Source organism: Vanacampus margaritifer, chromosome 11 (genome assembly GCF_051991255.1).
Source record: "Vanacampus margaritifer isolate UIUO_Vmar chromosome 11, RoL_Vmar_1.0, whole genome shotgun sequence".
NCBI lineage: Eukaryota > Metazoa > Chordata > Actinopteri > Syngnathiformes > Syngnathidae > Vanacampus > Vanacampus margaritifer.
This window is the reverse complement of record NC_135442.1, coordinates 7,325,706-7,337,397: the sequence shown is the minus strand read 5'-3', so window position 1 is coordinate 7,337,397 and position 11,692 is coordinate 7,325,706. Positions and strand designations below refer to the sequence as shown.

General features: G+C 42.0%; 1 protein-coding gene across 1 annotated transcript; it reads left to right on the top strand.

Annotated features, from left to right (window-relative positions):
* Positions 1 to 420: 420 nt before the first annotated feature.
* stk24a (serine/threonine kinase 24a (STE20 homolog, yeast)) lies at positions 421 to 10,960 on the top strand. Its single transcript, XM_077580351.1, has 11 exons — positions 421 to 918; positions 3,054 to 3,284; positions 4,398 to 4,454; positions 4,557 to 4,665; positions 5,000 to 5,157; positions 6,119 to 6,304; positions 6,391 to 6,536; positions 6,610 to 6,742; positions 7,688 to 7,765; positions 7,842 to 7,978; positions 8,129 to 10,960. Exons 1-11 carry the CDS (start codon positions 877 to 879, stop codon positions 8,160 to 8,162), a joined length of 1,311 nt encoding a protein of 436 aa, XP_077436477.1. The 5' UTR covers positions 421 to 876; the 3' UTR covers positions 8,163 to 10,960.
* Positions 10,961 to 11,692: the final 732 nt, after the last annotated feature.

Below are 11,692 nucleotides of genomic sequence, written 5' to 3'. Positions count from 1 at the left end.
GAATTGGGCTTCCATAGAATTGTGACACTAAATCTAAGTGTTTTAAAATGTAGGTAGTAAAAGTAAAAATTTCAGGGGGGAAAATACCTCAGGTAAACCACAGACACCTGAAAATTCTACTGTAACGAGGTATTTTGTTTTAATGTTTTATTTATTCGTTACTTCCGACCACTGCACGGAAGACGGTTGTTCTATTAGTGCGCTGAATTGTTATTCCTAGTAAAGCCAAAGACCGCACATACACTACCAATGCTAAATTCTCAAAACAAGGTTGTCCAAAAATGCCACTAAAATGAACTTTTTTCACGATTCTGTGTTCTTCTGTGACGCTCCTGCTCTAGTGATGACGTCATAAGCACACCGCACTGTTCTTCGCTCCGATTGGCTGTGCCCACAAAATGAAAAATATTAACAAAGATGGCGCCGTGTGAGCTAGAAAAGTGTTGAGAGCAACAAAACGATACAACTACATAACAGTGCATGTTTGGGGAAAATTTGGGAATATTTTTGGGGTCGGAACACTGCTTTGACAACGGGATGATTTCGCACATATTTCGACAGCTCGCGCAGGACTTCTAAGAGCGAATATAAAGCAAAGTGGAACTGTTTGCCAACTAGCAGTTGAAGTAGCTTAGCGTCGCGAGCGTTAGCTAACTGCGGAAGGCAAGGGGGACACGGTTCGAAGTACAAGGCGACACAAGTCAAGCTCTAGCTTGTAAACCAAACAACTTTTACTTCCGACACCGTGACCGGCCTCGCCCTCACTGCACTGCGGACCGCGTCGCCTGAAACAGGGGTCGATAAAGCGACCTCATCGCCGAAGAGGAAAGGTGTAAGCCGAGGTGGGAAAGCCGTCTACTTAGCTGACCTGACGCCATGGCTCACTCCCCGATACAAAGTGGGCTTCCGGGGATTCAGGTAAACTCCAGACACCGAACCCTAAAACATTATTTTAGTGAATTTACACTTCTTGTGCGTTTCCTCTCAAGTGTCACTACTAACCTGCAACTATATGCAGATTTTATCTTACAGCTGTACACACCAAGTTTTTTCTTAAGGCTTAAAACTAACGGAACCCAAAGATGTCATGTCATTTCATCAGAACTGCTATGTCTAATAGCAATACTCTATAAACAGTAGTTATCAAGTCATATTTGAGCAGTTTCTGAAAACAAGAAAAAACGAAACAAATTCAACAAACGCGTTGGTTATTTTGCCGTGACGGGCAACTCGCCACCTAGCGTTATTTTGCCGTGAATCGTGCGAGAACTATAATGTACATATTCCCCACTTGCCTTGTAATGCGTAGTGGGTAGAGCGCTCGCCTCGAAGTTGCTAGGTGGCGGGTTCAAATACCTCTTCGTAGATTTTATGTTAACAATTTCTTGCAGCCAATCAAGAGTTGTAAACGAGCCATTTTTGTTTCATGTGTTTATAGAAAGTTACTGGGACTGAAATTGCCCTAACTGCCATATCTGGAATAGGAGCCCCTTAATCTGGAAGCCAGTTGAACTGTTACACGACAGTTTACACATCGCGCTAAAAATATCCTATTCACGGTCATCCTACTGTAATCACGGTAAAATAGCCTTTCACGCTAGAAAGAGAGGCAAAAATAATTACTGCATTTCAGAAAATAAGAAGAAAAAGGAAATTCAACAAATGAGTCCACTTGGCTTGATTCCACCTTTGACGACTGCCATCATCTGAATATTCTGAGAATCAATCTACAGGTGGAACCAAATCTGTTAACTCTGATTTTGCCAGACAACATTTTAAGTGCAAAGTGGCTTGTCTCCATGTAATATGGTTTTCATCATTCTTAATTTAAAAAAAGTGTATCTATCCACTTTCCTCAAATTTATGGACATCGTAGTTGACCCCTAATAAAAAAAGACAAATTTATATTCTTGATTGTTAAAAATAAAATGAAAAATTGGCAGCCGTTATGCTGTTTAACAAAAATAAAAATAGTGATCCTCGCAGCTGCTAAAAGTTAGCTAGCTAAAGTAAAAAAAATATTCTGAGTCTAAGTGTGAGTCTTTCATAGGCACTTTGTTTTTGCTGGTAAAGCATCCCAATACTTTTTTTCTTTTTTTTTTAAGTGCCGGTACACGATGCAACCATACACACAAACATGTAAAAGAGGTGGTAGAAATGGAACGGAAAGATCTCACGAGGAGTTTTGGGAAATGCGACCCGCAGCCACAGGTCCTGTTAAAGTGGGATCATAATGTGGGGAACTGCTGGCAGTTAGTGGTGAGGGTGTGGCCTTTGGATGACACAGCGTGGTGTGTTTGCGGTGCACGCGGGAGAACATCGAACAAAGCTTTAGCCAGTGGCCGTAAACGTGCTGACGGCGACTATGGTGAGTACATTCCCATCGCGCGCAGTCGGCTCTCACAGCGCACTTGTTGTTTTTAGCGGAGGGCGAGCTCAACATTGTTTTCACCTGGATGACCGAGCGCACCAAAATGTTTGGATAGTTTTTGCTTGTGTTCTTGCTGCGGCGCATTATCCCGCGCCGACCAATCTCTTTGTTGTAAAGTCCCATTGCTATCAAATTAAGTAGCCTCCACCCCAACCCTAATTGCACTTTTTACGAGAGCTACAACTCAGATGCACGGCGTTCCCTAGCATGCATTAGCGCTTTTCCAGGAAACTGTCCTCTCGGGATGGACGCCCATGAGGAATTAGCTTTTGTGCGCTAGCGCATTACCGTCAGGGCTGGGTTACCTGCTAGGTTGAGCATTGGACATGTTCAACACCAGTGTTTGTTGAGTACCATATGAAAGGAAATGGGAGCGTCGCACTTCAGGACCACTAATCCCACTCTGCCGCTCTACGGGGAAATAAGCCATTTAGTTGGGTCAATAGTTCCCATACACTGACTGTCCAAATTATGTTTGTGTTACACCAATTTTGAAATGCATTAAGCTACCACGGAAGCTTAATCATCGGTCTATAATATGCTGAGGTGAAGGAATAGTTTTTCACGCAATCGTTTGAATATGATGTCACGTTCTCACACGTGCCGTTCCCCCGTCCCTCAGAACCTCAAAGCCGACCCAGAGGAGCTTTTCACCAAGCAGGAGAAGATCGGCAAAGGCTCCTTCGGCGAGGTGTTCAAAGGCATCGACAATCGCACTCAGAAGGTGGTGGCCATTAAAATAATCGACCTGGAAGAAGCGGAGGACGAGATCGAGGACATCCAGCAGGAAATCACCGTTCTCAGCCAGTGCGACAGTCCTTTTATCACCAAGTACTTTGGATCCTATCTCAAGGTGAGCTCAAGCGGGGAACATCCTGTATCGAACCTGGAGCACGCCGTGCCCCTCGTAACGTCTCATAAATATTGCGGTCGATGTGGTTTAGCGGGCACGTCCGTCAGTAATTCAAGCGCTCGGGGTATGCGTACGTCCGTAGGTAAAAAAGAACGAGGTTGTCAAATCAAATTGAAAACTTTTATTATTATTATTTGTGCAAATGTAGAGGTTAGCATTACATTGCAATCCAAGGAGAGAAAAATCTTTGGTATTTTGGTCACCTCTCATAGTTGCGCCGACTACAAAGGGTCAGTTGTGAGTAGTAAATATTTGTTCTTGTTATGCTACATTCTCACATTGTGCGATTATGCTTACAGTGCCTCTAATAGCATTTCGTGTGATACTTAAGGGGAGCACGGAGAGTAATGCCAGTCCATTAAGTCAATTATTCCTCTGGCTGAAGGGCAGATTTTTGGCTTTTTTGGAGTGTGCAGCGTAAGTAGGGATGTTTTTGTTGTGTTTAGGGATGCGCTAGGCTAGTGTCGGAAAATATTGTAGCTGGAGAGATCTTCAGGAGAAAAGGAGGGGTTTGTCTTGTCTGATGTTGGTTGATTGATTGGTGTCATAGTGCACTTACAGCTATTGAATGTAAAAATCCTCTGTCAGAATACAAGATCCGAATTTGTTAGAAGTCAAGTTGTCCTCTATAAATGACGTACTCTATGTGCTGCCAGTTGATAATTTAAGATAAGTTCTGCTGTGTCATTGTAGAGCCTTTGCCCTGCTCTTCCTCGGGGCGGGGGTTATTGTGCATGGCCAGTAATGAAAACGAAACAACACATACACTGCCCTTAAACCTTTATACACACCCCTCATAAAAGATGATGATGATTGCGTAACTCCTATTGGTGGAATCTTAAAATATGTGTCTGTAAATTTCCTCAGGATAAGCGGTTTAGAGAAACAATGAATGTTACTTGTATGCAAAAAAAAAAAAAAGAAAACTTTTTTTGCGGGCAGCAAAGATGGGGAGTCATGTCATGCTGACCCTGTTCGAAATGAACATAGTTGATTCCCCCACCCCCACAGTGTTCCTTTTGCCAACACTGAGCATGCTTCTTTATTTTTCAGGGAACAAAATTATGGATTATTATGGAATATCTTGGCGGAGGGTCTGCCCTTGATTCGGTAAGGTGACAGAATCCATCATTTCAGCTCCTTTTTTGTTTTTCAAATGTGAATGTCAATAGAGGCTGAGTCTCACAAACGAATGACGGATGCGTTTTGCAGTTGGAACCGGGCCCCCTCGATGAGACGCAGATTGCCACCATTTTGAGAGAAATCCTAAAGGGGCTCGAGTATCTGCACTCTGAAAAGAAAATTCACAGAGATATCAAAGGTGAGAGAGAGAAACACTTACTTCGTGTGTTGTGGGATACAAATGGGACAGCAGTCAACATGCTTTTGTTAAAACTCAGACATGGTCAAAAGGTCAACGAGAATGTGCCAAACATTAACAGAAGGGAGTGTTATAATATCACATCGCGTGATAAACATGCACATAACTCTCGACACGCACATTAGCACCGATGCTAATGCTAAAATGTGCCTGGGCTAACTCTGAGTTAAACGTTGAGCATCATTAGTGAAAAGACTGATTTTCCTTGAATAAAGTATAATAATTGCAGTTTTTGTACCAAAGGAAGTATCATCTCATTATCTGACATTTTCAGCTGCCAATGTGCTGCTGTCGGAACAAGGTGACGTCAAGCTGGCGGACTTTGGCGTGGCGGGCCAACTGACGGACACGCAGATAAAACGGAACACGTTTGTTGGGACGCCTTTCTGGATGGCGCCTGAAGTCATAAAACAGGCGGCATACGATTCAAAGGTCAGAGTTGTTACGTCTGCTTGCTTTCCATCAAAAACAATGCGATAGTGACCAATGGGCGGAGGAATAAAGAAAATTACATTTGGAGTTTTCAGGGATTTGGATAATGTATTTTTATATTTTATTTTTGTTATTTTAAAAAAACATATCATTCAAATAATCTTTTGAGGATTCCCGGGAGTGAAGTTTTGACTAACATTCGTTACACACATACAACTAATAATTCACAAGTAGTTGGACTATGGCCTGACGTTTACATGAAGACTCTCAAGCCACGCCCCTCAAAGGCACAACAATATGGCTGTCTTGTCCCGCCCGACACTTAGTGCAATTTTTCTGTATGAATTTAAAAACAAAAATAAAAGTGATAATTATTTGTGTGGCGCTGAAATGGGTTTCAATGAGTAATATTGAGTTGAGGTATGACCTTGGTCACGGAACAAATTGAACTCACAAGTCAAGGTGCCGCTGGACAGTGTGGTCCACGAGTAGTGGAAATCCGAGTATAATTGACCACCATTATAAATGCACTGCAAGTGTTTGATCCGCCGTATTATTAATTAATGATAATTGAGGGGAAGCAGTCCAGAAAGTGGATGGATGGATGATTAATTATTTACCGGGACATTTATTCATTTCATTTTGTCACTTTTAGTCCTCCACACAAATGTGGTGGCTGATTGAATTGATTTTTGTCATCTTGAAAGAAACCGTATGTAGCCCGTTAGCATGAATGAAAACCGCAACAAAAAAATTGTGGTCGTGATTTAAATAGAAGCAAAAATTGAATAATTACTTGGTCCTATTTTTGGAATGCCGTCTGAGTCAACGTCCTTTTGTCATCTCAGACAGTGCGTCACACGGCGTCCTCAAATAAACCCGTACGGTTTCAGCCAATCTCGTTTCCTGTCAATACCTCATCCTTTTAACGCGCCTGGTTTTCCTTATTGTCGCTGTGCAGGCAGACATCTGGTCGCTGGGAATAACGGCAATCGAGCTGGCTAAAGGAGAGCCGCCCCACTCGGAGCTCCATCCCATGAAGGTCTTGTTCCTCATCCCAAAGAACAATCCGCCCACGCTGGAAGGAAACTACAGTAAACCACTTAAGGAATTTGTGGAAGCCTGTTTGAATAAAGAGCCGAGCTTTGTAAGTTGACAGGCGTTCCTGTTCCTGTCCGCCAGCACATTTGAGTCTCGTAATATTCCGTTTGCCTGCGTTGAACATTTTCCTAGAGGCCGACCGCCAAAGAGCTGCTGAAGCACAAACTGATCGTACGGCACGCCAAAAAGACGTCCTATCTGACAGAGTTGATCGACAGGTACAAGAGATGGAAATCAGAACAGTCGCGAGACGAGTCCAGCTCCGAGGAGTCCGACGAGTACGTTGTGCACCGGCGTCGTCGTCAAACGAGGTTCCAGGGCCAAACTGATGGACCGGCCATGTCGTTGCAGGGAGACGCAAGGACAAGCGTCCGGAGGAGACGCCGCCGCCAATGACGACTGGATCTTCAACACCATCAGGGAGAAGGACCTGAAGAAGGTGCAGAACGGGGCCGTGCCGCCTGCCGAGTTGGAGATTAAACCGGTAAGAGAAAGAGTTGCAAAAGGGGGGAGGATTTTGAGAAAGTTTCAAGTAAAATTTAATGGGACGTCTCCAACTTCACATGAAATTTCTAATAGAGATAGACTGATGTTTTTTTTTTTTTAAGGCCGATGCCAATACTGATTACAGTAATTTCTGGACTAAAAGGTGCACCTGACTATAAGCCGCACTAGCTAAATTTGGGGAATACACCAGTTTGTTACACATATAAGCCGCACCCGACTTTAAGCCGCAGGTGTTTTAATGTTACCGCACCGGGTTCCCGCTACTTTCTTATCCACAATAAGAGAGCAAATTGTCTCGCTCTCATTCACTTGGTTTGTTTTGCTTTGCCTGACGCTCTTGCGCTATCTTTATAATGCGGCCCATTGTGATCTGATGGATAAGCCGCACCTTTGTATCAGCCGCAAGGTCGAATGCAAGTGAAAAAAGTAGCGGCTTATAGTCCAGAAATTACTGTAGTAGTAGTCAAGGACGCCTATAACCGACCGATATTCATTTTCACTAAAAGGGAAAAATATTGGCATCAAAATTTGAAAAAATACAAACTCCAGCTCTTGAATTTTTAAGCATATGTTTATTGAGCAACTTTTAGAAATCTAAAAAGTTCAGTGATCTCCCAGGAGCAGTGGCATATCTTCAAAAGTTAAATAAAAACTTAAGTAAATAGCTCCCTATTGTTTTCTAAAATTATTTTTTTAAAGTATTACAGTTGTACTTATCTTAGTTTTAATTTCAAACAAAAACCGAAGGGTCAGCAGCATCTCTGAAAATGTAAACAATGAGTTACCTGAAGCTTGTTTTTTCCCCGAACACTTTTTAAAATTAATCTATTATCGGTTGTATGCTTCTTTAAAATGGCCGATATTCGTCAAAATGCTGCTAATCGGCCTATCCCTAATTTCTAACGATAGGAAAAATGTTTAGACTTTACAGGAGCCGGAAAGTCCAAAGAGGCCTTTGTCACAGAGCTTATCATCCATCTTCTCTCCGTTGTTTTCTGAGGTAATTAACAACAAATCTCAACTGATCCATTTGCGATACAGCAACGCGCTGAACTAATACGCTGCCGTGACTGCAGTTGAAAGCCAAAGGGGAGACCAGCAACGGCAAGCCGGAGGCTGCCGAGGCGCTGCAGGAGGCCATTTTAGTGGCCGAAGACATGCACCCGGGCGTGTGTGACTCGCTGGTGGCCGAACTACTGCAGAGACTTCAGAGGTAACCGACTCGCATGCTGCTCAAAGCGCAAAAAAAAAAAAAAAGAAAAGATAAAAAAAAAAGGCTCGCATTCACAAACCATGCAAGGTGCTACCAGATCCACCGCGAAAACACGTCGCTAAATGTCTTCTGTTTTGTCCTCCACGTCAGGTTTTCGGTGCCTCCAACGGCTGCCACTCACTGAGAAAAATCACAATTGAGCACCTTTTGTTGTGGACGCTGCGAGTCTGCGTAGGATTTGCTCCCCATCACTCATTAAGCCTCCCAGTAACACACGCACACCACTAGAGGGCCCCGTCACGGCAGAATGGACTTAAGCCATCCGCCTCTCTTGAGCTCTCACTTCTGGAGGTGTGTGTGTGTGTGTGTGTGTGTGTGTGTGTGTGTGTGTGTGTGTGTGTGTGCGTGCGTGCGTGCGTGTGTGTGTGTATGTGTGTGCGTGCGTGTGTGTGAAGCGTTCTTTTGAAAACTCAGGTATCCTGCTTTTAAGGTCCTCTGGGAGGTCAAATGAGCTCTACAGGATGGTTGTACAAACTTGTAAATAAGCACATTTCTACAGATACGAGAACAAAATAATAATAATAATAATAATAATAAGGTGGTTGTACAAATGGCCAAAATGCAGACTGTAGATAATATTGCTTGTGAGGTAAATATTTTGAGAGTAGAAGGGCCGTACGTGAGATTGCCTTCTGATCATTCAGCGTCGATCATTTCACACCAGGTTAGACGAGAAATCCTTTCTGGATCATTCCTACTCAGCTGACTTTCCAAAAATGTTGCGCGGGTCAGGATGTTAAAATGCTGTAATTTTTTATTTTTTTTTGCTGAAGGGCTTTTGGGGTTTTGGTGTACTGTGCTGTCCTGTGTGTTTTGCTCATTAGTTCATGTACACTTTGTGATAATTCAGGTGCATTTCATTTCAGTGACTTCAATGTTCCTACCATATTCAAATCTATTGAGATGCACCTTTTATTTGAGGAAGGCAAGTTAATGGGCGTAACCAAATTAGTCATCTTGGTGCTGAGCTGAAAAAGATGCCTTAGACTGGATGAAAAATGTGCACTTGGATTTGGAATGCCTGTGCATGATGGGCTGACTTGAACAGGAGGATTGTGTTTGGAAACGTCTGGATTCCATATAGGAAGCGTCCGTTAGCATTCTTTTATACACTCCATCTCTTCAAGTTGTTTTCCTGCCTTTTTGACTCGGATTATTTGACATTGTGAATCATCACACCGTCGTCCTCTGATTGCACGCGCGTAGTTTAAAGAAATGCCTTTTCACATTTTTTGCTATCGGTGCAAAACACACAGGAAGTAGCAGATGTGCAGTGTATGTGGGATAGTGGAAAACATATGAGGGTTTGCAGTGACTTGAGATGACGTCACATGTACAGTAAATGAGAAGTTAGCACTACGGGGGTCCAAAAAAAACAACAACCACCCAGGGGCAAATTGCAACCCATCGTCCAACTATTAACTCATTCAGTGCCAGATATGTTTTGAGAGTCCAGTTATTCAGTCCCAGGTAATTATTTTTGCATTAAAACAAATTATTAAAATTCAAGTATTAGGTGTAGAAAATGAGTCTGAACATGACTGGCACTGAATATTAATAACCTGGTAAGGTCAACCCAAACATTTTCCTTAAAATAACATGTCTATGCAGCCCCACTAATATAAAAATGGTCCTCAGACTAATCTTGCGTTTGTGGAATATGAGTTAAATATCCATCTTTTTGTTTTTGTTTGTTTATTTGTTATCTATCCATCTTGCTGTCAGTTACTCAGGGCTCGAGTAACGACCAATCACAGCTCGCCTATTTTCTGGAGCTGAGCTGTGATTGGTGGTTAATTGCATCTTGAGCACCTGCGATGTCAACTGCAATCGGAAGCAAGCGACAAAATGGCCGCACCCCGAGATGACTCAAACAGGTGAATTTTGCGATTTAATTCATTACCTACACGCACATTAACTCATTTGAATATTTAATATGATTTAGAATGTCACAGAAAACGGTGACGTGGCAAAAAATAGTTTATCATTGCTTGAATGGTTTTACCGTGTTATGAGTTTTTGTTTCCGAAGTTTGGACCCTCGTGGGTTAGCGAGTCACAAGCTCGCGGTGGTTTGAGTACGTGTGACAGTGCAGCAGTATGACGCCCGACGGTCGACCCGCTTCACGTGTTCGTTTTAGCACACGACAAGCGCGACGGCCGTCGGTGTTGATTGCTGGCTTGACTTGAATCGTCCTGACGCGAGGGGAAGGTTTGGAAAAAGAAAAACGTTCAAATGCACAAATGGAAATCCCCGTTGATGATGCTTTGCTGGATGCTCTGTCTAAAATAGGATTATTATTATTTTTGTCGCAGTATTAATGAACAAGTAAGTCCTTAAAATCAAATATTTAAAGTTGACCGGCTGGTGTGTGCAGTGGTCCAAACACGCCACCATTCACGTTTCTGTTCCTGCTCCACAGTGGAATGTGCCATGTGAGAACTCATTTCAACAAATTCAATTATAATTTGCACCTTTTGCTCAAAAATAGGCTCATTTTCATGTGTATTTTTTTTCTTCGTGTTGCACTTTGTCTGATTTTTATTTGGTTGCTAAAATGTGGTACTTAACGAGGCTACAAATGTTCTGTCGCGCTTACACGCCCGTTCTTGTCATTTCGCTTCCCATTTCGTGTGTTATGGCAATAAAGCACGGTGTGACGGCCAGGATTATTAATGTCTTAGCACAACTACAGTATATTATTCTTTCAAACTATTTTTATAACCCAGAGGAGCAGTATTATTTAATAGCGCTAGAGAAGTCTGGTGACGTGTCCTAAAGAATCGGTAAACACTGGAAAGCAAAATGTACATTATATGTGACGACGCCAATAGACATGTTTGTTCATTCGAGACAGTGCTGTTGGGTTTATTGGACGTTGTCAAATGATTATGACAGAAATAAAAGAAAATCTAGCACACATCTTGAGCATTTTTTGTCATTCATTGAAAATGACATTTAACGTGATTTCGGGTTGGGATTTTGCTTTCATCACTGTTCAATGGTTTTGTTTTACATTACTTTGTTCTTTAGTATTCAACTTTACATTATAGAGACAAAAAAATCAGCAATTAAAAAAATATATATATATATACTTTATATATTTTGCGAAGGGTGTTTGGATCATTATAAAATTATACTTGCAATGTATAAAATAAAAAATACGGGAAATCGTTTTATTTTGAAAGAATATCAGCAGGTTAAATCAACCAGCGCATTTTTTGTTGTTGTCTTAGGCCATCTTGTATTTATGGTTTGGTTTCCCTCAGAGGGCCATTGACTAAAACCATATAGAAATGTATAATCGCCTCATAATACACATACAGTACAAATCAATGGTTGAGTTTTGAAATCACAAGTCAAGGGAACGGACCAAAACTATAAATGCAAAGCATAGTTTAGGCTCACAGGTTTACCTCAAATGTTTTACTTATATATATATATATTTTTTATGGCTCATTTGTCACCAATATTGTTCACAAATTTGCCTACGTCGGCGTCAGTGAGCACTTCTCCTTTGCCGAGATCATTCATCCACCTCACAGACGCAGTATAGCCATAAAGAGGCCGTTTAGACATGATAATTGCACCGGTTTACTTTAGACACACAATAAAAGATTAGTCTAAATTGTGCAATTTTTGTAAAAAAAAAAA